General features: G+C 45.3%; 1 protein-coding gene and 1 long non-coding RNA gene across 3 annotated transcripts in view; one reads left to right on the top strand and one right to left on the bottom strand.

Moving 5' to 3' along the window:
* Positions 1–19,464, top strand: part of rnf144aa (ring finger protein 144aa) — a 20,274-nt gene extending 810 nt beyond the window's left edge. Inside the window, exons 2-8 of the mRNA XM_040199466.2 lie at positions 11,081–11,231; positions 11,823–11,927; positions 12,317–12,377; positions 13,810–14,026; positions 15,418–15,565; positions 15,904–15,993; positions 17,455–19,464. Of these exons, the coding sequence (XP_040055400.1) occupies positions 11,097–11,231; positions 11,823–11,927; positions 12,317–12,377; positions 13,810–14,026; positions 15,418–15,565; positions 15,904–15,993; positions 17,455–17,586 (888 nt within the window). The 5' untranslated portion in view covers positions 11,081–11,096 and the 3' untranslated portion in view covers positions 17,587–19,464. The remainder of the gene's footprint in view (positions 1–11,080; positions 11,232–11,822; positions 11,928–12,316; positions 12,378–13,809; positions 14,027–15,417; positions 15,566–15,903; positions 15,994–17,454) is intronic.
* LOC120832839 (uncharacterized) lies at positions 13,733–15,029 on the bottom strand. 2 transcript variants are annotated; one of them, XR_005714249.2, is made up of 3 exons: positions 14,818–15,029; positions 14,115–14,213; positions 13,733–14,009 (listed from the first exon to the last, which is right to left on the bottom strand). It is a non-coding gene; the product is annotated as an uncharacterized LOC120832839 (long non-coding RNA). The 2 variants fall into 2 exon arrangements; XR_013452828.1 differs by lacking the exon at positions 14,115–14,213 and having other exon boundaries at positions 14,818–14,950.
* Positions 19,465–21,490: the final 2,026 nt, after the last annotated feature.

The following is a 21,490-nucleotide window of genomic DNA, read 5'->3' as shown; positions in this document are numbered from 1 at the left end:
CCAAAGACACTAATCTGTCTCAGACATGCAGGACGTTGACTGCAGGCTCCACTTGTTGAACTGCTCCCTTTGATATCTGACACTTTGGTGTAATCTGACTCGGGGGGGGGGGGGGTCTGCCGTTGTTCAGCACGCCTGCCAATGGTTGTGTGACATGTACAAATGCTGTTTCAGCTGGGTGTTCAAGGGGCGGGGGCCGGTTCCCAGGTAAACTGCGTGTGCATTTGGGGTTGAGGGGAGGCCAGTGTACGCGCCAGACAGTCCGTCAACAATGGAATCCTTTTAGGCTCGTCTCCGGCCGATACGCGTTGCGTTGTGGACGAGACGGGGATCGCTGTGGGAAGACGATGCAACGCCCTCGTGGGGTCCGTTCTGTCCAGACTGCGAGGGTTAGCAAAGAGAGACGCTGTTATGCGATGAGCGCTGCACAGATTCCGCTGATGGTCTGACACTCTGCAGGATTTCGGATTTCAGGAATGTGTAAATTGCGGCATGCCCTCGCGCTGGGGAGAGTGTCCCTCGAACAAGCGGCGACTGTCGAGCCGTTTTAGACCAAAAAAAAAAGGGAGTGAACGTCATCCGAACATCCAGGTCGGACCTTTTTTTTGTGCTCACAATTACATGTTCACCTCCTTCAGGCACTGGGGAATTTCTTTTATTTTCTACGGATTGAGTAAACACATACTTTGAATGAGTCATACTCTCAAGCCTCATACTTAAGCGCCGTCCACCCGGCGTCCTAATGAGGGCCGCCGCCAACAGATTACAAACAGACGCCAATGCAGCTCTGTATGCATTTTATTTGGTGGCAGATTTTACAGACTCCTGCAGAAAATGGCCTGAAAATAGATGATGCAACATATTATCGCACACAATTTCCGGTACAGCTAAAAGGCTTAAATTTTCAGTTCCCGTTTTGGCACCCGTCCCACACATTAGCACTGCAAGGGGTTCTTTGTAAAGAGACTTATTTGGGGAACTGTGCAAGTAAGGAAAGTACAGCAGTTTTTCCACCCACGGGAGCCTCGATGGACTATAGACCGACAACAAATGATGCTTCAACTCCATTAACGGGGTAAAACTCTCACTCCGCCTCGACTGGGAATGCGCCCACCCTGTGTTCTTACTACGTCTGCCTCTGCTGCTCAGGCTTTCGCCTACACGTGAAAGAAAAAATGCAGCAGAATAAACACCGTCATGAACACCGTCAGGCTGCCACTGCTGAAAGTCATTCTGTGAAAATCTCTATCTGAAGTCGAAGAAAGATGAGTCACGAGTCAGGCCGGGATCTGGGAGGCGCTCGTTTTGAGCCAAAAGCTGGTGGAACCTGGCGTGTATACCACGGGGGAAGAAAACCGGCACAATGACGATGAAAAGTAGTGACTAATGCTTGCAACACAGTACCGACACAAGGACCGGAGATGGCTTTTATATCAAGAATCCTCCATTAACAAAACAAAAAAAACACTTGTAATCATTGAGATTTCCATCCTGGTTGAGCTTTTGCCAACAGCGGTTGTTACGGTAACGGCAAGCAGGGTTTAACGTGGGATCAAATACTGTGGTACCCGTGGAGGAGCAACTTGTGTTTCTGCCTAGCAAGCAGCCAAACAAACTTCTGGTATCTTGATGATGATGAAGAAGTCAGTCAGAGATGATGAGAACCACAATCTGGTTACAGCTGCGCGTATTTTCCGCGGCACACTGGAGTTATGGCGATGAGTTACAGGGTTCAAGGTCGCCCTCGAGACAACTGCGTGACAGTCTCAGGACTGCGATGGCTTTCAAAATATTATTGAAATACATGGAAGAATAACAAGCGCGTCAGCGTAGGTGAAAGGGAGTTTCCTGATAACACGGTGAACCCTTCTGTGATGTGTCATCGCGTCCTGAACTGTAGTTGTAAACACACGGCTCAGTTTGCCTTCATCACCGTTCGCTCTTTCAGTTATTGGTCTGCAGTGTCGTAGAAAGGATAATGAGACCGGAGCGCTGTCAGCTTATCTGAAGATGCTTTAATCAGTAACACTGATAACAATTTCCTCCCACGACATCCCTGTAGCGTAAATCCATTATGTCCCAAAAGCGAAAGTGACTGCCGGCCTTGCGGGCGCTAAGCCTACACGGAGATTATTTTACGTGATGGCCAGGGCTTGCCGGTACAGGTCAAGGATGCCCGGTTGCCATTGACTACCCATTCTTGGCCTATGCCTGCCCTTACCTTAAAAAATACAACGAATACGGACAGTGAAAAGCAATACTGGCCCCCGAAAGTACATTTTTTATATTTGATATATTTGTTGCATTAGTTGGTGTGTTTACACGCATCCACACGGGTCTGTGTGGTGAAGAGTTTAGCTAAATGTGAGACAAAGAACCAGGTGAATGAAACAAAGAGGAAATGTGTGAAGTGGGACAGATTACACTGCAGAGCACGTGAAACACACACACACACACACGTGGATTGTGGCTGACATATAATAATATTAGGTGACTGAAAATGGCCATTTTATAATTTTAAACTTAAAACTGACCAGTGTTAAGCCCTGTTGTCCAAAACTGGGATGTAAAGTCTCAAACATGGCCGAGCAACCAGATAATTGTGCACAATATCAAGCAAGTCATCACATTGGCTTTTCCGCAGCCTGTTGATGTGGAATGACGGAGAGCTGAACTCGCTCTTTTTGGAGGGTTTCCTCTCTGCGCTTTTGGGTCGACACCCTTTCGCGTGGCTACGACGGGCCCAACAACAGGACGCCAGCGCATTTCCTTTGACAGTTTTTCTTGGCTTCCTGCGTCCCATTCTCCTGCCACGGGACAACGGGACTGAGTTCGCTCTACAAGGCAGCAGCTCACCAAGCAGCAGAGATGCGGGCCGAGGGCAGAACAATAAGTGAGAGCCAGAATGTTCTGCTGTGGCAATATACATATACACATATATATATATATATATATATATACACACAACTTAAGAGAGCCCTCTTTGGAAGACGACAAGGAAAACTGCCCTGAAAGAGGAGGCCTGAGGTCCTGTGATGAGGCACAAGACGCGGCACATTCTTGAGTCCGTACGCATTTGTTTTGTCTGCACAAGTCCAATTGCGATTTACTGAAATTGCTTGTGAATTGTTTTGCCCGCTGCCGGTGAGGGCGTGACCATGCCCCGCAGTTTAGCGCTCTGAGTGCCTCTCTGTTGGGCCCGGCTCGCTCCTTCTGGGACCATGAAAACTCTATTGTCTCAACGGAGTGACGGCAGGGCCTCGGCGTGCGGCGGCCTCCGCTCACTGCTTGTGTCGCGCTCACTTTTCAGTGAAATGACAAAGTCCGTTGGTGTAATATTGCATCACGTAAGTTTCTCCAATTGCCATGCAATCATTTTTTAAAGTGAGGTAACATCTGCACGCATCGTCTTTTTTAGCCTGCTTGTATGTAACGTAGTAGAATTTCACCCCATTTGTGCATTTCGTATGTGATGAAGCTGATGAACAGATCAGATCATCAGAGAGTGAATGTTCCAACTCCTCGTGTCATGTAGAAGAAGTCGGCTGCTAAAGTCTATTTAATCATTTTTATTCATTAAAATCAGTTAATCATTAAAATTCAGGTGATCATTTTTCAAGTTTGACCAGATTTTAATAAATGCTAATTAATTGATATAGCATGAAGCGAGAGAGATTGCGTTAGTTTGAAATCAGCAAAACGTCCCATTTTTCATCCATTTCTGTGACTCTAATAATATCTCCTCCATAGGTCGTCACACTTTTCTTTTCGGCAAGCAACCAAAAGCTTCTTCTTTTTCTTTTCCGGGAAGCGTTGCCAGCAGTGTGCTACGGTATCCACGGGTTTACCTCACTCCCAGGCGGCCCGGTGAAAACAGCACATATCTGTGGGTTTGTCTGCTGTCTGTTGATGGAAATGTTGATCTCTTTGTAGAAAATAACTGCATTTTAAATCTACAACCAAGTGGGATTGATGGGTTTGTTCTTTCTCTGGATGGAAATGTGTTCTCATGAGGCTCACTTCAAAGATGCAAACTGGCACACAAAAATACTACAAAATATGAAAGATTAAGCTGACAACATTAACCAACAAAATTAAGGGAGTTTTTGGGAAAACGTCAAGGTTTGTCAGTTTGTGTTTGCTTGATTTGATTTGTGTTTGGGATGGAAGCACTGAGGGAACGCCGGTTGCAGTAAACTTCTTCCAATGGGAAGCGGAATATTTCCCACGATGACGCACAACGAGAGCAGTTAACGCCAAACATGTTTTATGGCCAGCTGAGTTAAGCAGTTTCATTGCATTAGAAGAAAAAAAATGGCTCGTGTGTTTGAGAGTTTTTGCGTCTATAAATACAGCATCGGTAACTTTTCGAGATAAATAGTTTGAGTGCTTAATGGGACGGCCCTCTGTAATCTGGTTATATCGTGCACGTAAACCCAAGAAGTGAAGCCGCAGAGCGACGAGCGACAACAGATTAACGGTAAAGTCGACCCTTTGCTCCCGCTGTCTGCATCTGTCGATAGGAATAGCCCGGATGCGGCGCGCCTGTCGTCTTCACTTAGCCTCCGATACGCCGACTGGCGCCCAAGCGGCTTCTTGGAGGGGAAACTCGGGCCGCTCTTGTGTCTTTTCTTGTTTTGTATATTCTCCGTTAGGACTCTTGACTCAAACCGTATGTCGTCACCCTTGTTCGGCACACACGATGCCCTGAACAATAAGACTTTGTCTGATTCGCCCCCCGTCGCCAGCGTCTTGCTCCGTGCATGTTGCTCACTGAGAGGTCGTTGAGTCGGCCATCTTTCTTGTGTAGTGGGACCGGGAAGAAGAACCCGTTAAAGTGAACAGAAAAAAAAAGGCAGAGGTGTGGAAAATGTAACTTGCTTATTAGAATTTAACATCACGTCGCTGGCTTTCGCTGTCTCTTTATTTATTTTGCCTTATTTCGCTTTATTTTGCATCATCTCTTTGATGTTTCTTTCCTCTTTTTTCTTTCCAATTCTCGTCTTTTTTTTGTTCTGATTTCTTTCTTTCTTTCATCTTTCCGGCTTCCCTCGCTGAGTGGCATTACCGCTGAGAGACCCTTTATCTCGTCTGGCTTTATAGTGTTAAACGTGGCTTGTGTGCTCTTGGTTTACTCTGCCTGTTGAGTCAGTTGGAGTCGTTACGACTATTTAAACCTGTTCAACTTGTGAATCGATTGGAGATTTGCCATTTCCTGGAATTTGGATGTGCCACGAAGAGCGTTAACTGGTCCTGGTGGACACACACAGATCTTCACATCTCTCTGCTATACGGTTCAATTAAGTCCGATATGATCATCTTCAGTTAAGCAACAGATGTGCGCTAGATGAGAAGAAACACATTTGGCACGACTGAGGGGAAAGTTCATTTAGCTTTTCTCCCGGCTGTTTACTGACGTCCTGGCGATCAACAAGGCCAGCTTTAAGAAGATACAAACCAGCTGCAGAGCAATCACTGCAGTAACTCTACACGCTGCCCAGAGAGGGGAGATGCAGCTCGCAGTGCAGCACAAAAATGGCAAGAGACCAAGTAGGCATCACACAGGTTTTTTTGTTCTACATCCTGCGAAACGGACCTCGACAAACACGCACACACACACACACACACACATACAGCTTCTCCACGCCACTCGCACAGCCCAAATCCATTGAGTTCACTGTGTAACTCCTCAGGGCACGGGGGAAAGTAGGCCTTTCACCACTCCAAGCTAGCCTCCTAGCGCTCCCCCTCCATGTCAAGGACAGACGGAGACCGTCCCCAACTGCCCCCCCCCCCCCCCCCCCCCTCCCCCCACCAGGGCATGTCACCTTTCACATTCTGCAATTGAGCCGTCCAAAAATAACGTCCTTCTGCGTGTGGGTTATGAGATGGTGTACGTGGGACGTGGCTTTGTATTGTAAGATCTACACCCGTGACCCACATACACCCGTGACCCACACCCCGCCTGAAATCATGCTAGAAATAGACACTGTCGTCATTTATCAATGCCTTTTCTCCATCAGACAAGACCATGCTGTGTGTTTTAGAGTCTCACATTGATTTTATTTTGATGCTGCAGCAATCTTACATTTATTTATACTAACCCATAGCCTTATTCTACTAACCCATTGCATTAGCATTTCATTTTACTTTATTTTATTACTTGTGCACTGCTGTCTACTGTCACGCACAAACCGCCAAGACAAATTCCTTGTCTGTTTGACGTATTTTGGCAATAAATGTTTCCTGATTCCTGATTCCAAAGGACATGTTTTGTGTTTGTATATCTATTGGCAGGTAATTGATTTTCTGAATTACTATGACGGTGCTCGACTCCTTCAATAAACTTCTTTGTTGCCAGTTGTTACTGTATGAATGATACACAAGTTGTTGACTACTATCCACAAAAGGACGGCGCATCGGGCCTTCCTCTAGGTTGTACTGCAGTGCTCCCTGCAAGATGCAGAGGATTTAAGGATCACCGTGCTGCGATTAAGTTGCTAACGAGGGTGTAATTTGTACTCTACGTCGATCCTATTGTGTATTTACCAAACGTGCTTTCGTGTTGTCGCCGGGAGACGCAACGGAGACGCAATGCGATCACGTTAATACTGGGTGAACAAAATAATACCAGCTGACAGAATGAAAAGAATAAAAGGATCACACGGACGACCCAGTGTAGCACTGCAATGTATTGCTTCAAATTTGACTCAAACACACCAAGCTTTAATATTTCAACTAATTAATATCATCCAGAAAGCAAATAGTTTAATCTCTTGAAGTTTGTTTAGGCATTTTTTGAAGGAATGAATATTTGGTGGCAGCTGAAAATATAGTGTCATTTTCAGAGAGAAAATCCGTCATTTCCTTTTCTTCATCACATGGCAGGCGATTGATTTCTTATTCCCCCCACGGGGAACGGGATCATTTGCGTCGGTCTGCAGTACGCTTCTGTCCATCTGGTCTCTTTGGTTTGTTCTATTGCCGAGGAAGAGCTTTCACTACCAGGTGATGAGAAGTAACCGCAGCCAGTAAAGGCGAGACCAGGGAGTCTGGAAAATGGACGAAGGTGACACATTGCTGCCGTCCTTTCTGTCTCTCTCTCTGTCTTTTTCCTTTCTCTTCGCTTGGTGTTCCTCCCTTTCTCTGCAGCATGGACACATATCACGTAGGTGAAACGTAAAGGACCTTCTACTTGGTCGTGGAGAGCAGGGAGTGGTGGCAGGAAGCAGCAGGGAGGGGAGGAAGCAGACGGCAGGATCCCTGAGTGCCTGTTCCAGATTCTAAGCTCACTATCTATACATACACATACAAATATATATATATATATATATATATATATATATGTGCTGAATGACGTCACAGCTGCACATCCAGGGAGCAGGATTGCGGCTGTGGGCCCGACAGACACGTTGGCAGGAGTAAATTTGAGGTTAGAGTAGTGTGATTTATAAAGCCAGTCGGAAAAAGAGGATTGTTTGAATCAGCAGGTTTTCTTATGCCGTCTTTTCACTACAATTATTCCTCCGCAGACACGATCGAACGTGTAGCGTTTTTGGCCAGTCACCAGATTTAAGATCATCCGCATAATCTCAGGCCTCTTTCCTTCGGTTTCCTCTTTGACGCGTCTGATTGGTCAACGGCACGCCGTTAGCCATACGGACAGATGTGTGCCGATGGGCCGATGGGCCGATCATCTGCTGCTCCCAGATCTGCAGACAGTTGTTAGCAGCTTTTATTCCACACCAGCCATAGGTGAGGTATATAAATAGAGGCTTACGCAATGCATTGTGACATTATATAATTACAGACCAGGCGAAAATGGAGTGCTGAAATATTGTTAGCCCCCTTTTTTTTTTTCTCTTTCTCCCATTTTTTCTTTATTTTTTCCCTCACTGATCTCCCTGCTCTGCGGGAGCATTGCAATGTAGAGCGAACACACCGGCGCGTTGAGAGCACTTAGTTGAGTTTAGTTCCTCTTGAATGAAGCCCGCGTGGCTCCGCAGCCTGAGGCTTCATCTCTGTCTATTCACGCTCAGAATTTGCCGAGGCAACTACTGGTTAAGACGTTAAACCCGATCCCTAGTTGGAAAGGAAGTAGAGAAGTAGAAATGAAGATCTATCTGTTGAAAGTCTGAAATGGGCATTTCCAACATTTTGCTTGTTTTGAGCACCAACAGTCAAACGTATTCAAGTTGTAGCCTTTGATTTAGAAATGTGTGCTTCAAAAGTCTGCCGTTTTAATAGATAATAAATGCGTTATCTGCGCTCTACCCACAAACCAGGTGTTGACAAGTAGTGTTTGAACACTTTTAGACCGGCTGGTGGCAATTTGACCTCTCTCATGGAAGCCGCATGTTATCCACAAATTCAGTCAGAGTTTCCATGAAAATGTGGATTCGTGCGAGTCCGTCCTTTCCCCAATGCAATGAAGCATTGCGGAAATCTCTAAATCTTCCTCTATAGATTTCCTTCATTTTGCACAGTGCACATGATGTAGATGGATAGCAAACCTTTTCTCTTTTTGCCTCTCCAGAGAAGTTCTCCTTCATCACCATTTATGCCCGGTTATGCAAGTGAGTTGGTGTGTGCGCGCACGCCTTTGTCTCTTGGTGATGGAGTCATTACCGCATAAGTGCTGCTGCAGCAGCAGTGAGTGGAGCCCCTTCAGACGGATGACTGCCGCGTGGTGACCGCGGGCCCAGAGTGGATGTTTGACTCCTGACCCCCGTCCTTTATCGATGTTCAGCTCTCTGACCGCACCTTGCATAGTATTCTGGAGGGGCTACCTTTCAAAAACGAGGGAGGCCTGCATTTGTCGCGCCATTGCTTTGGGATATAATGTGTTCATTGTGTGTGTGTGTGTGTGTGTTTCTGAGTGAGAATGGACCGACTGGTTAATAATGCAGCAGAGGAATGGCACTGCACCACCTTTCCTCGTGAAAACGCATTTTCCCTGTAGTTTCTCTCTCTCTCTCTCTCTCTCTCTCTCTCTCTCTCTCTCTCTCTCTCCCTCCCTCCCCCTCGCTTTCCTCGCGTCTCTCCGCAGGCCATCTTTACAAAACTCACTTCATTGTTACCACCCGCCCAGTCTGTCAGCATTGGCACGACCGATAGATAAAGTTTGAAATACAGATTTGAATGCAAACGCACTTTCAACTTTTAACCGTCGGGATGGAGGCCAGCAACTTCCACATGGAGACGGATAAAGAAACACTCATGTCAGTCGTCATGGGGACAGCTGTTGTGGGCACCAGCTGTATGTTTGAGGTGTTGATGAGGTTCCTATGCTTTTCTTTTTGGTATTCGGCCCCTGTGTGTCTGTCTCTCTCTCTCTTGTTGGTAAACCGCTTTGACTCATGATGCCATGTTGACATTCGATTGGCTGTTGCGTCTGTGACCTTTTACTTGTATCTCTTCACTCGGGCTTCGTGTCACTACTTCATTGCTTGAGTTACCTCCTCCGTCAACATGATATAGTGGCCCACACTCCCCAGAGGATAATGTCTGGCCATAAATTGCCATTTCTGCTTTTTGTACACGAGACCAGCACCTTTTCATAATAACGCTTCCTCACCGCTCAGTGCTTTGTGTCCAACATAACGGATGCTGAATAGATGGAAGAACGCCCAGTCGATTTAAAAATGATTCAGACACGAGCCGCATTGAATTTCTTTCTCACTTTGTATTTCCTCCTCCGTCCACCTGCTCGACGCTGTGAAAGGATGCGAAGGAGGAGGAATCGAGGGAGCGATACTTCAAATCCAACGGGACACGTTTTCCTTGTGAAGCATCACGTGAATGAATCAGCTGCTGAGAGGAGGGGTGCACGGTTGGATCCGCTAAGAAATGGACTTGCTGCCTTGGCTCCGAAGTTCTTTTCACCCCCGGCGGCGCCATGGTTTACCTGTGGGCGGGAGGCGTTACCTGTCCCGGCCTCTGTCCGGCCCGTAACATTCGTCCGTAACATTCGTCCGTAATGTTCTGCTCGACATTTCTCTCTCGTTACCGGTATTGATATGAATCCTCAGAGAAATGAGATGGGGGAGATGTGTTGTCGTAACACCACCTCGCACCAAAGGCTGCGACTGAGTCATGTGTGTGTGTGTGTGTGTGTATGTGGAATGCCCACACCTAGAGAAAGTGATCAGCGGGGGAGCTATTTATGCCTCTTTTGAAGGACTAAATGTGTTGTTCGGGGCAGTATGAAGCATGTATCATGGATCTGCCACACCAGAACACACTGTCTCTTTTTGGTTTGTTCTCCCGTCTCGGGCTGAACACGGCGGCGGAGTGAACTCTTCAACCCTTCCCTCTCCTCGCCTCCCTCTCCCTATCTTGCCCGTGAACAGTCGAGCGCGCCGTGGCCTGTGAAAGTAAACCGATCCCTCCCTGTCACCGCTCCAATGCCATGCTCCTCTCCCTCCGGTCTGTTGCCCCCTTTCCGTCTCCCGAAAATCCTCCCTCGGCCCGGGTTGCTAAGCAGCGTGAGGGGGAGGTGTGGGGGGGGGGGCGGGGGGGCTCGACTGTGTTGACGTTGTGTGCTCGGTACCACTTCCTGTAAACAGCCGAGTCGGTGCTCTTCGCTCTCAGCTGCAGAGGGAGACGAGACGTCCTAAAATAACCCCCTCTGACTATCATAAAAGAGACGGGATGACGCACGGGGAAGGAAGGAAAAAAAAAAAAGGTGTTATTTCATCCAAGTGGAAATTTCACAAGTAGCTGAGATGGTTGATTAGCTCCACAAGTTTCTTTGCAGAGCGATGAACGATGCAGAGCTGGTGGCACTCTGCATATTCCCCGGCCTGGTGGAAAGCTCCTGCTCATTGTGTCACAAGAAATAAAGCACAGCTCGGACTATTATCCTCTAGATGATAGTTATTATTATCTAGATTTATTATCTGGACCGACGCAGACAAAACTGAGCCGCATGTATTTGCACTTTAAAGATTTTCTTTGTCCATCGGCAGGATTACGAGAATGAACGAACCGACCACTTTGTTCACTAAATCCCAGGAGATGCATTCGGCTTCATTAACCGTGGCGCTCGGTCTCTTCCCTCCCCCGTTTTTTGTTTCAGCTCTGTGGCGGCGAAGATGACCACGGCGCGGTACCGTCCCACCTGGGAGCTGGCCGTGGACCCCCTGGTCTCATGTAAGCTGTGCCTTGGAGAGTTCCCATTGGAGCAGATGACCACAATCACACAGTGCCAATGTGTCTTCTGCACACTGGTGAGCCGTTCACTTTACAGCAACACATGACTTTTATTTTGAACTGTATTGTACTTATGTACTTGTATGTACTTATGAAATGTATTTTCATAAGTAAACGTTACAATCTATAGAGAGAAACGCTGTTTGAAAAGGCTGCTGCAGAGCAATAGTAACACCCATCGCCTGTCGGATATTAACCAATCCACGCCATAAATGAGGAAATATTGTCTGAAAATCACCACTACAAATAGGAGCCACTTCCCAGAACAGAGTTTAGTTAGTACAGTTTGTTCCACCGACGTCAGCAACAATATAACTACAAAGACTGCCTTCATCTCGCATGAGCTGCTTTTTTCATCAAAAGCAGTATATTTGATACTGACATTCCTAAAGTGATTAAAATAATAGCAAACAAAAGCCCTTGATATGAAAATACTGAAATTAAATTTTAGAGAGCGATCACAATCAAGAGAGGTCAGTCTTTGTTTTTTTTTAGGTCAGTCTTTCCCAATTTTTTGGTGAGTGTGTTTTTTTTTTGTTTTTCTCAGTCAATCAGACTGAACATTAAACATGTCCAGTGCTTATTTAGTCTGTTTTTTCTTTCTTCAGTGCCTGAAGCAGTATGTGGAACTCCTGATTAAAGAAGGCCTTGAAACCGCAATCAGCTGTCCTGACTCTGCCTGTCCCAAAAGAGGACACTTGCAGGAGAACGAGGTATTGATAACGACGAAAAGTCCGTTTTTTAACTTTGGATTGCCGTTTAAGTTTAACCTGCAAAGAATGCCGTGTCCCTGCCCGCTGTGACAGCCGTGCCTTCGCCTAGAATTGACGGCTCCTTGACAAAGCGTGAATGATCATTTCGTTGACCTTGAGTGGGCCGGCATGTGCCCCTTCAACACCTTCTGGCAACTTTATTATTAGCCTTTTTTTTCTTATTGGTTTATTTGTAAGCAAGTAGTAAGTTCTGATTTTGTAGAAATGTGATTATTACACCGTTCTGGAGATAACATTTGCATACTGAATGCATGATTGCTTCGTCGTGTAAACATGCACGATGACTTGCTGATTTCCTTCCCCGCTTCTCGCCTCCTCCCTCCCTGTAGATTGAGTCCATGGTGGCCACGGAGATCATGCAGAAATACAAGAAGCTTCAGTTTGAAAGGGGTGAGTCAATGGGAGAGCAGCCCGTCGGTGTCGCGTCCAGCGTGTCTCAGCGGGTGGTGCGTAGGCAATGACTTTCAAATGCACACTCACGTGGACTCTCCGGTTCTCCGGGGAGTTTTTATTGTGACACATAAAAGGGCTGACGACAATCCCGTCATGTAGCCGAACCGCTGCTCAGTCTCTCCTAAATCCATCGTTCTCTCCCCGTGGACATTTTTGCTCTGGAATTGTGAGATTGGGGTTCTGTGGGGAAACTCGGAAGAAAAGGTCTAGCGACGCTTGTTTTTGCAGTAGACTTCAATCTTGCCAATTTTAGCACCGATCAGCAGGCCGCAGCTTTAGAATAAAGTCTCAATTTTTCCCATCATTTCCCATCAATGGTTCCATCATTCCCAAAATGATGGAACCATTCATTAACCACAAATGCTCATACAGGCATGTTGTGATACTCGGGCCTTTTGTCTCATTTGTACTGTAGTTTTCTGACTCAACCCTGTCATTCTTATTAAAGGGTAACTTTTGCTTCCCTCTAAAATGCATAAAAGGAAAAGACTGCCAGACTTTGTTTGAAGAAATTCTAATTGGATTGGTTCGGCTCTACACTCTCTGATGCGGGCAGGTGTCTTTGCATAGCAAGGTATCCTTTTTACCTCCGCTTGAGTGTGCAGCTATGTATGCAATGTCTCCCGTTAACATCGTTTGTAGAATAAATGTTAAACCCGAATGGTAAAAGGCTTCAATGTCATTGCTGGAAATACACCCTGTCCGCGTTGCTCCATGCCGTCAACGAAGACACGCTAATCAGTAATATTAGAGCATCCGCTCTACCGGAGAAAGCCGTAACCAAGCCGCGCTATCGCTATTTGATGATGGTCGCTCTGCAGGTTCTCCCACCTTCACACGTGCACTAGCAGATCTCCCCTGAAAAACAAAATAGTTGCATGAACACAGAGCAGGGGTCCTGTAATTGAATACAAACCGCAGAAACGGTTGGAGATGCTGCCTGCCTGGATAAGGGCAGTCAGCCGTCTCATCAATGTCCCAGTCCAGCCAGGCAGAACAGTTGCTGAAACCGTTCCATTTTTCACAGACTGGGCCAAGAGTGCATGTGGAATTTGTGCTCGGGAGACCTTGGCAGAGAAGCATAGGGGAAGGAAGCAGAGGATACGAGAGCATCGCACCACGAAATTAAAACGGGCGAAACACAAACGCAGGTCTCGTTCACGCGTATTCAAAAGAGTTTGTAAAAGTCCGTCATAGATGCAGCCGGCCAAAAAGTAAAGAAGCAAATTTCTAACATAAGCAGGTACCAGGATTCAGCGTGGAAGAAGAAGCAGAAAAGGCGTCTCGATAAAAACCTTTCTTAGTGATTTTAATCCTTTTTAGGGGCGGCTTCTGTCCGTGACACCGGTACTTTGTTCTGTTCCACTAGAGGTGCTGCTGGACCCGTGCCGGACGTGGTGCCCTTCCTCGACCTGCCAGGCCGTGTGCCAACTAAAGGAAGTGGATCCTCCCGCGCTGCCCCAGCTGGTCCAGTGCGCCGTATGTGCCCTCGAGTTCTGCTCGGCCTGCAAATCCAACTGGCACCCCGGACAGGCCTGCCAGGAGAACAACCTGCCCATCGCCTCCTTCCTGCCGGGAGAAAACAGGTACTGCCGTTTTTATCAAGTTACTGTTACCTTTTCTCAATTTCTCTGGACGGATGGGTCTTACTTCTGTATTCTGACCTCCACATACCTTTTAAATTCTGATTGACATATTCATACAAGCCGTTCTTCGGGTGACGTATGAAGGTGTTGAGCATTTATTGAATCGTCAGTCAAAATGTATCTGCAACTATTTTAAAAAATTGACAAATTGTTAAGGACATTTGTTTTAATTTCTAGTTTTAGACGTTTGCTGCTTGACATTTAAACACTAAAGTAAATGAATGTTAGTTGCAGTCAGCTAATAGATACTTAATGTAATATATATATAAAATTGGTAAAGAATGCAATGCTGATATGAATTAACTTCATTGTCATTGAGTTATTTTGTTTTATTACAGCATTGTTTAAAAGTGTCAAACACCGACAATATCCATTCCAGTTCTAATGTTTTAACTGTCTTTTAACCTGAGTAAATACTACATCATCTCGTTTTGCCGTGTTGTGACATGGCTATAAAGTCTCTGCAGATCCCTCAAAATGATGTTTGGCTCCCCTGACTGCAGTGCTGAACCACTGCTCTTAATATACTGCACAATCCCCTCACTTTATTCCTAAATGTAGACTGACGGCTTTCCTGGCTGGCTGTTTGGCAGCTACTGCTCCATTGAGCCTCGGCCAGAGCTCTAGCACGAACGAACAGGCAGATATTAAACAATCGGCTGAAACTAAACTGCTGTGATGCAGTTCTGGGGTGAGCTTATTGCTCCTTTTTTAAAGGATACAGGACCTACCTGTAGGCTTAGGAGAGGGCTGCCTGGAGACATTTGCGGCTAACCCTTTTCTTTGTCATATCCTCTTACTCAGGAAATGTCATTAGCTCCTCGCAGCTTTCCTCGATCTGCGAGGGTTCAGGGCCGAGCTCAGAGGCCACAGTGGAGGGGAGGAGGATTAACAGGTCTACTCTTAGCTTTAAAGAGCCTCTGCGTTTCAACTACACCTGTTCAAAGGCTGTTTTTAAAATCTGTATTCTGATTCTTTTTTTGCCTTTTCAACTAGTAACTAAATAGGCTTGTTAGTGGCCCTAGAATAGCCGGCAGAATGCTGGCTGCACCTGCTCGCCTCCGGACTTCTGGAGTCTGGCACTGACCCAAGAGGAATAGAGCCAAGCTGTCACCGATCGGAGGGAACGATACGAGTGTTCGGAGGCCGTTCAATGCTGTGGCGGATTTTAGAAGAGTTACAAAAGATACTCGTGGTTTCACAGAATCATGTTACACAAAATATGAATTGCTGCATCAAACGGATCCTATCTGCAGTGTTTTTCGTGGAGTGAATTTTGAACCATTTGGGGTTTGATGTTAGAAAATCACTGGTGCCTCTTTTCTTTGTAGCTCTTTCTATAAGAATGAAGAGGATGAAGCACCAATCAAGCGCTGTCCTAAATGTAAAGTCTACATCGAGAGGGACGAGGGCTGTGCACAGATGATGTGCAAGAACTGCAAACACGCCTTCTGCTGGTACTGTCTGGAGTCTCTGGATGTGAGTTGGTTTTAATCATTTCTTCTTTAACACTACAAATTGCAATGTTTGAATGTTGCAATGCTTGAGTGTGCACAATGTGATAATGGCAGATATTCATCATCGGTCTCCCAGCGTCTGCAATTGCTTTCGTTATCAGGAAACCGTAGAGAACGTGATGAGATCTTTTTTGTTTTTTCCCTAAAAACGGAACTTGGACACGTGTGACTTATGAGCCGTGTTGTGTTATGCAATGCAAGTGAGCACCGACAACTGGCCCGAAAACTGATTACTCAGAAACGATTTTCTCTACCGCTGCCTGTTAATCGTCGTTCTTTAACTGTGTGTTCGTGTGACAGGACGACTTCCTCCTGATCCACTATGACAAAGGGCCCTGTCGGAACAAACTGGGCCACTCCAGGGCGTCTGTCATCTGGCACAGAACACAGGTGAAAAAACGCACCTTTCTCTCACACTCCCTTAAAGCACAGTGCGGCATGTGGCCGTGAACGTGCTTCCTGGTTCTGCCTCTTTCTCTCTCTCTCTCTGGGAAAATCTCACCAGCACCACAGGAAAGCGACGGCTTGATCCGCGTGCAGCGTTGGAAGCGCCTCGTGGTCACTGCTGTTTTCAACTAAGCCTATTATGGACACCTTTCAGGGCGCTTCTTTACCAATAGGTTAGCGTATTAAATGACGAATTACATATAAAGGATTTGGTATGACATATAGAACGGTGGATTGCACACGATCAGGATTAAATCTGACACGTGTCTTTGACAAAGGCCTTTCAGTTATTGAAATTTCTCCTGATTTTCTCTCCCAAACCAAATAATCTATTGGTGGGGAGGTTCGTCCCCTGTCCAGCATACTTGTTATTTTGTCAACATTAGCACACACGCTGGCATCTGGTGCCCAGTGGGGCAGAATCATATAATTACAGCTAGTAGTCAGCTATAGCTTTACTGCCCTGTGTCATATGTGTGTGTGTTTTTCTCTCTTGCCCTCCTCATTTCCCCCCTCATCTCCTTGACATCTAAAAAAACCTCCCTAATGAATACCAAACGTTCCAAGGCAGACACATCTCTTAAAAAAACATGTCTACCGTCAGTCACAAGGGGGCTCATGTCTTAAACATGTAAACGTCATCTGTGCCTTTCAATCTGTTGTTTTCCTCCTCAGCACAACCTGTATAGCAACCGTCAGAAGCATAGTTGGTGTATTCTTGAATAACTGGCAGGAACCTGCTTGCAAAAGATAGCCCCAAAAAAGGCGTCTTCCTTCTCTGATAATGGGAGGAAAAACATGGAGCTATTATAAGTCACTGTGGCATGTGACTGCATGTTACGTATTATTGATGCTCTGAACACAACGGTGTCTGGCTCCCCCATGTGGTCAATCTACCACTTTGCCGTGCTCATAACGGTAAAAAAAGCCCCCAATGTTAATGTTTGCATTGCTCAGAATGCTTTTATTCTTAGATGATTTGTTATATATGATATTTGTGCAAAGCGTTTTGTGTCCAATACCCAAATCATGCAATGCAGCATTCCGAGTGTTGATTCTGGGACAGATAACCAGTTAAGGCTTATTTACTTATTACTGTTTTATACAATAACAAAGGTGTGTAGAGTGAAAGTACCTTGGGATATGTTCAGTAGGATGGCAAAACCTAATTTATATACTGCTGATTGTAGAAAATACCTTGAATTGTGGATTCACTGGAAAAACCAAAGATATCTGAACTGAGAACATTTTTACGAGGGTATTGCGCGCTATCTGTTGGCCAACTCGCAGTATTGCATTTCATTGGAAGGCTTCAAGATGGTGCTCGTCAAGTGTACCCGAACCCTACACGCACATGCCTAGTGTTGTATTTACTCATTGATTTGTCCTGATGCGTTTCTGCAGGTCGTGGGGATCTTTGCTGGCTTTGGCCTGCTCTTGCTGGTGGCCTCCCCCTTCCTCCTTCTGGCCACGCCCATTGTCCTCTGCTGCAAGTGCAAGTGCAGCAAAGGGGACGATGACCCGTTGCCGACCTAAGCTCGCCATCAAAGCTGCGACCAGGAGCCGCTTCATAGATGGGCCATGTTTTGTTTTTCCTCTTCCACACCTTATTACGTTCTTCTCCTGCCACCAGCTTTGAGTGCTTGATTTTTTTTTTTTTGGGGGGTGAGGAGAGCTGATCCTACAACAGCCCCCCCACCTCCCCCCCCCCCCCCCCCACCTTCTCTCCTGTCCCCCTGCTTCGGGATCCATCGCTCTGCATGAGAGAGGCATGGTAGGAAAGCAATGCTACACCTGGGCCCCGAGGAGAGGCGCCGGGTCGCAGGGGGGTCGGACTTGCGTGAGGACCACTGTGACGTCGGGCGTTTGGGGGCGTGGAGGAAGTCCGGGCCGCTCCGAGTGCTCCGTGGTCGTGGGTTTGCCCCAAAAATGAAACGCTTTTCCTCTTTATATGGACAATATGATGCAGGAGCCGCTTCAAAGGGGACGTTTCACTTTACCGCTCCGGTTCGTCCGTTTAGTCCGTTTGTCGTAGGCAACAAAAGCTTCTTTTCCTCGCCACCACACCATGTAGCTCTGCAGATTCAGTCAGTAGCATCAGAGTCGCACCGCGAATGTTGGGTGTTCACTCGATTTGCACACAACTGAGGTCGAGATGGGAGGCTTCTGTCTCTCAGCTCGATGTATAGCACGTCCTCTTGATGATGTCAATGTTTTCTAATCTGTTGCTTTTACTAGAACTGTGCTCAGAGTAGTGTCCGTGTTGTATTTCGAGTGTTTTCCAAACAGTAAGGTACACTTATTAAAAGGGGATTGCCACTCAAATCGGAAGAAAAAACACTAATAATCTGTGGATATGAAGACTCGTTTTGCTCATCTTTCCTGTTTTTCCACTTCTCCAAATTCCCTTTCTTTGTCACGCCTTTTTCTCTTCAAAGACAAGAGAGAATCATTGTTTAGAGACGCGTTGTTTACGAAAGCAGTCCAGAGATGTTCCCGATTGAGTGGTACTCCCCCTTAGATTCAACATGAATTCATAGTCTAAACGTTTTCTTTGTCTCCACATGTTGTGGAAACATTTTTAATACTACACTAAAAAAAAATAAGATGTCACTTCTGAAATACGCAGTCCTCCAAGTGGTGGATTTACCAAATGGACATGAAAAGCCTTATATTGAGAATAGCCAAAATCAAGCAAATCCCTCCTGTGCATTAAGAAGAGTTCAAGTCAAAGAATCCCAGGGAAAGCATGTTGTCAGTAAATCCCTTTATGCTCGGGTGATTCTATGATGTCATCTATATGCTAAGCTGTTAATAACCATATTATAAAAAAAAAAAAAATGTATTTCCCGAGCCTTTCTGAGCAGGAGAGCTGCATCCTCACAAACAATCTGAAACATAAGTCGTACCATATCCCCCATTCTTTGAGGCAAACTTGCATATGTCAGGGGTCAGAGTGTCTGTTGTTATGTTCTGTTTGTAGTCAGACCTAATAACAAGCAGCTATTGTCTGTAAGTGGCATGAGAAAAGTCTAAAGTAGCTGATGAAGTTGCTCTATTCAATATCACTTTATCTATGCAAGTTTGTGCATTTGCATTGTGAGAAGGCTGTTGGTTGGTCACGATTAACTGTATATCAAAAGAAGGTTTATCCAGTGGAAGCTGCAGAATGTCACCACATTCACAATGTGTTTTATTTAATCATCATGAGTTTTTAATTCAGAAACTATCCGTTTTATTTCCGTACCTCTTTTTGCTACATCTAAAGTCTGTGAGCTTTAAAACCGGCGCAGCGTCAGGCCATTTTTTGTTTACTAGCGTCACAAAAAGAGGGAAATGTTTCACCTTTGTTCAGTCATATCATTTTTTTGTTAACATGCATAGCCTTTAGAATAAACAATGTATTGCTACTTACTTCTAGTGTAAAAGAGTTTCTGTAGCCGTTTCCCATTCAGCCTGGCTGCCAGACGTTAATGGTGGCTAATCTGAAATAAACCTGGATAATCTGCAACTCCCTCCAGTCCGACAAACCGTTAATCCTAATCATCAGAAGCCTTTTTGACATTCTGGCTTCCCTGCCAAAAGACCGTGGAACCTTCACTCACCCCGTCTACTGTTCGATTACGATCATTCGATATCAAAGACTGTGCAGTTTTCTCCTTTGAATTTTGGTGCTTTGTTCCAGAAAATAGGTAAATTCTTCAAGTTTGTTTTTATGACAATCGTGCCAAGCGTAACTTCTGGAGAGGATAAAGAAACGGAGCTGTCCACTTTATGTGCTTTTTGACCATGTATTTGTAATGTAACAACAGTTTTTAAAGGGTGGAAAACTATTTCAATGCTTCTTTGTGTAAATGGCTGCGATGTTTTTGGGTTTCACTGTTTGGCTCGTTGATATGTTCCGTGATTCGTGTGGTACGGTGCCTGCTTTGTTTAGCGGCAGGAATCTTGTCGTGTCTCCCCGATAGAAACGTTATTATACAAATGACAGTTTGCTACTTTCACGGTTTTTTAAGGAGTTTCACTAGTTCATGTTACCAGGGCTCTGATATCACCAGAACATCCATTCAAACACAAAACCATCATCAAACTCCTGAGCAGCCGCAAATGATCTCAAGTCTAAATAACATCATCACCACTTACACTTATTTTTTTTCCCTTTTCCTGTGTTTGCTGGCAACACTGAACAGATGGATACTTTATTATGCAACAAACATAAAAGGGCCTAACAGCAAACATCTGGATCACTGCAGTGTGTCACTGCATATTGTGTTGTGCACTAGATGCTTGGCAGGGGTCACTATGAATACCTGTACAACCACTTCAAACGACACATCAGCCGCGGCGATTGAAGGCGACCGGTGGACCGACTCTTGCTTCTTGAATCACGCGCTTGTTTGAGAAGAAGCAAGTTCGAGTTCACTCGTAAGCTCCGAATCCACTTTGGGACTGACCGTAACAATCGAGCATCGGGTTATGGTTTAAAATCTGTTCTGTTTTGAGATGAAGCTGCATGATTTTTCGCTGACATACATGTTAATTACAGTATTGTAGCCTTTAAAGGTCGTTGGAATGGTATCAGTCAGCCGTCTGGGTTCAGCGATATGATAAGAAGGGTGGACTAACTATTCAGCACGTTGGCTCATTGTCTTTTTTTTCTTTTAATACACCTGTTTTATATCATACATTTTGGTAGCTACATTTTCATTTTTTAAGAGCGGATTTCTTCACGCCTCATTTGTCAACTAGCATGAAGTCCGTCTCATTAAGTGGATTATTGTCAAAAGATACCAGATGTATGTGTGTCTGGAGTTTTGGGTATAAATTGAAAGTTAATTGACGTGGGCGATATGACAAGGATTTCAACGTTGTAAAATGGCATATTTGGAACAGTTCTGTACAGTTCTGACGTCTCACTATATCTACAGTTCTACTAACACTGTGACACCAGGTATTAAAACGGTTGTAGATTTTTGTGATTGTGATCTCTTTATTCAAGTCTGTTGAAATATTACAATTTTTCCTGTAAAAAAAAAAAAAAAAAAAAAATTCTTTGGCCATGTGATTGTGAAATGGCTGAATCTGGTGTTGAGAATTTATAGTTCTAATTATACAAGTCAGTATACTATTATTATTTTTTTATTATTATTGCATGTAAAAGTCAAAATCAAGGATTTTAAGTCATATACTATGTCAAAAAATGTTATTGCACATTCTGTCAATGCCAGAAGATGCTATGTAGAAGTTTTGGTCATTTTTTTAAAAAAGGTATGAAAAAGTCATTAGTATGTGAAAAGTGACTTTTTCAAATATTCCGAGCAGCTCGGCTGCTCGGAATATTTGCTCGGGGCCACAGACTGGAGACGCAGGATTACATGCTAGTGGATAGCGAGCTGCCAGGGCTCGCAGACAGGGAGTTCCGCTTGAGGCAGGCAGGCTG

The sequence above is a fragment of the Gasterosteus aculeatus genome, chromosome 15, assembly GCF_964276395.1.
Source record: "Gasterosteus aculeatus chromosome 15, fGasAcu3.hap1.1, whole genome shotgun sequence".
NCBI classification, from domain to species: domain Eukaryota; kingdom Metazoa; phylum Chordata; class Actinopteri; order Perciformes; family Gasterosteidae; genus Gasterosteus; species Gasterosteus aculeatus.
This window is presented reverse-complemented; position numbering and strand designations above follow the sequence as displayed.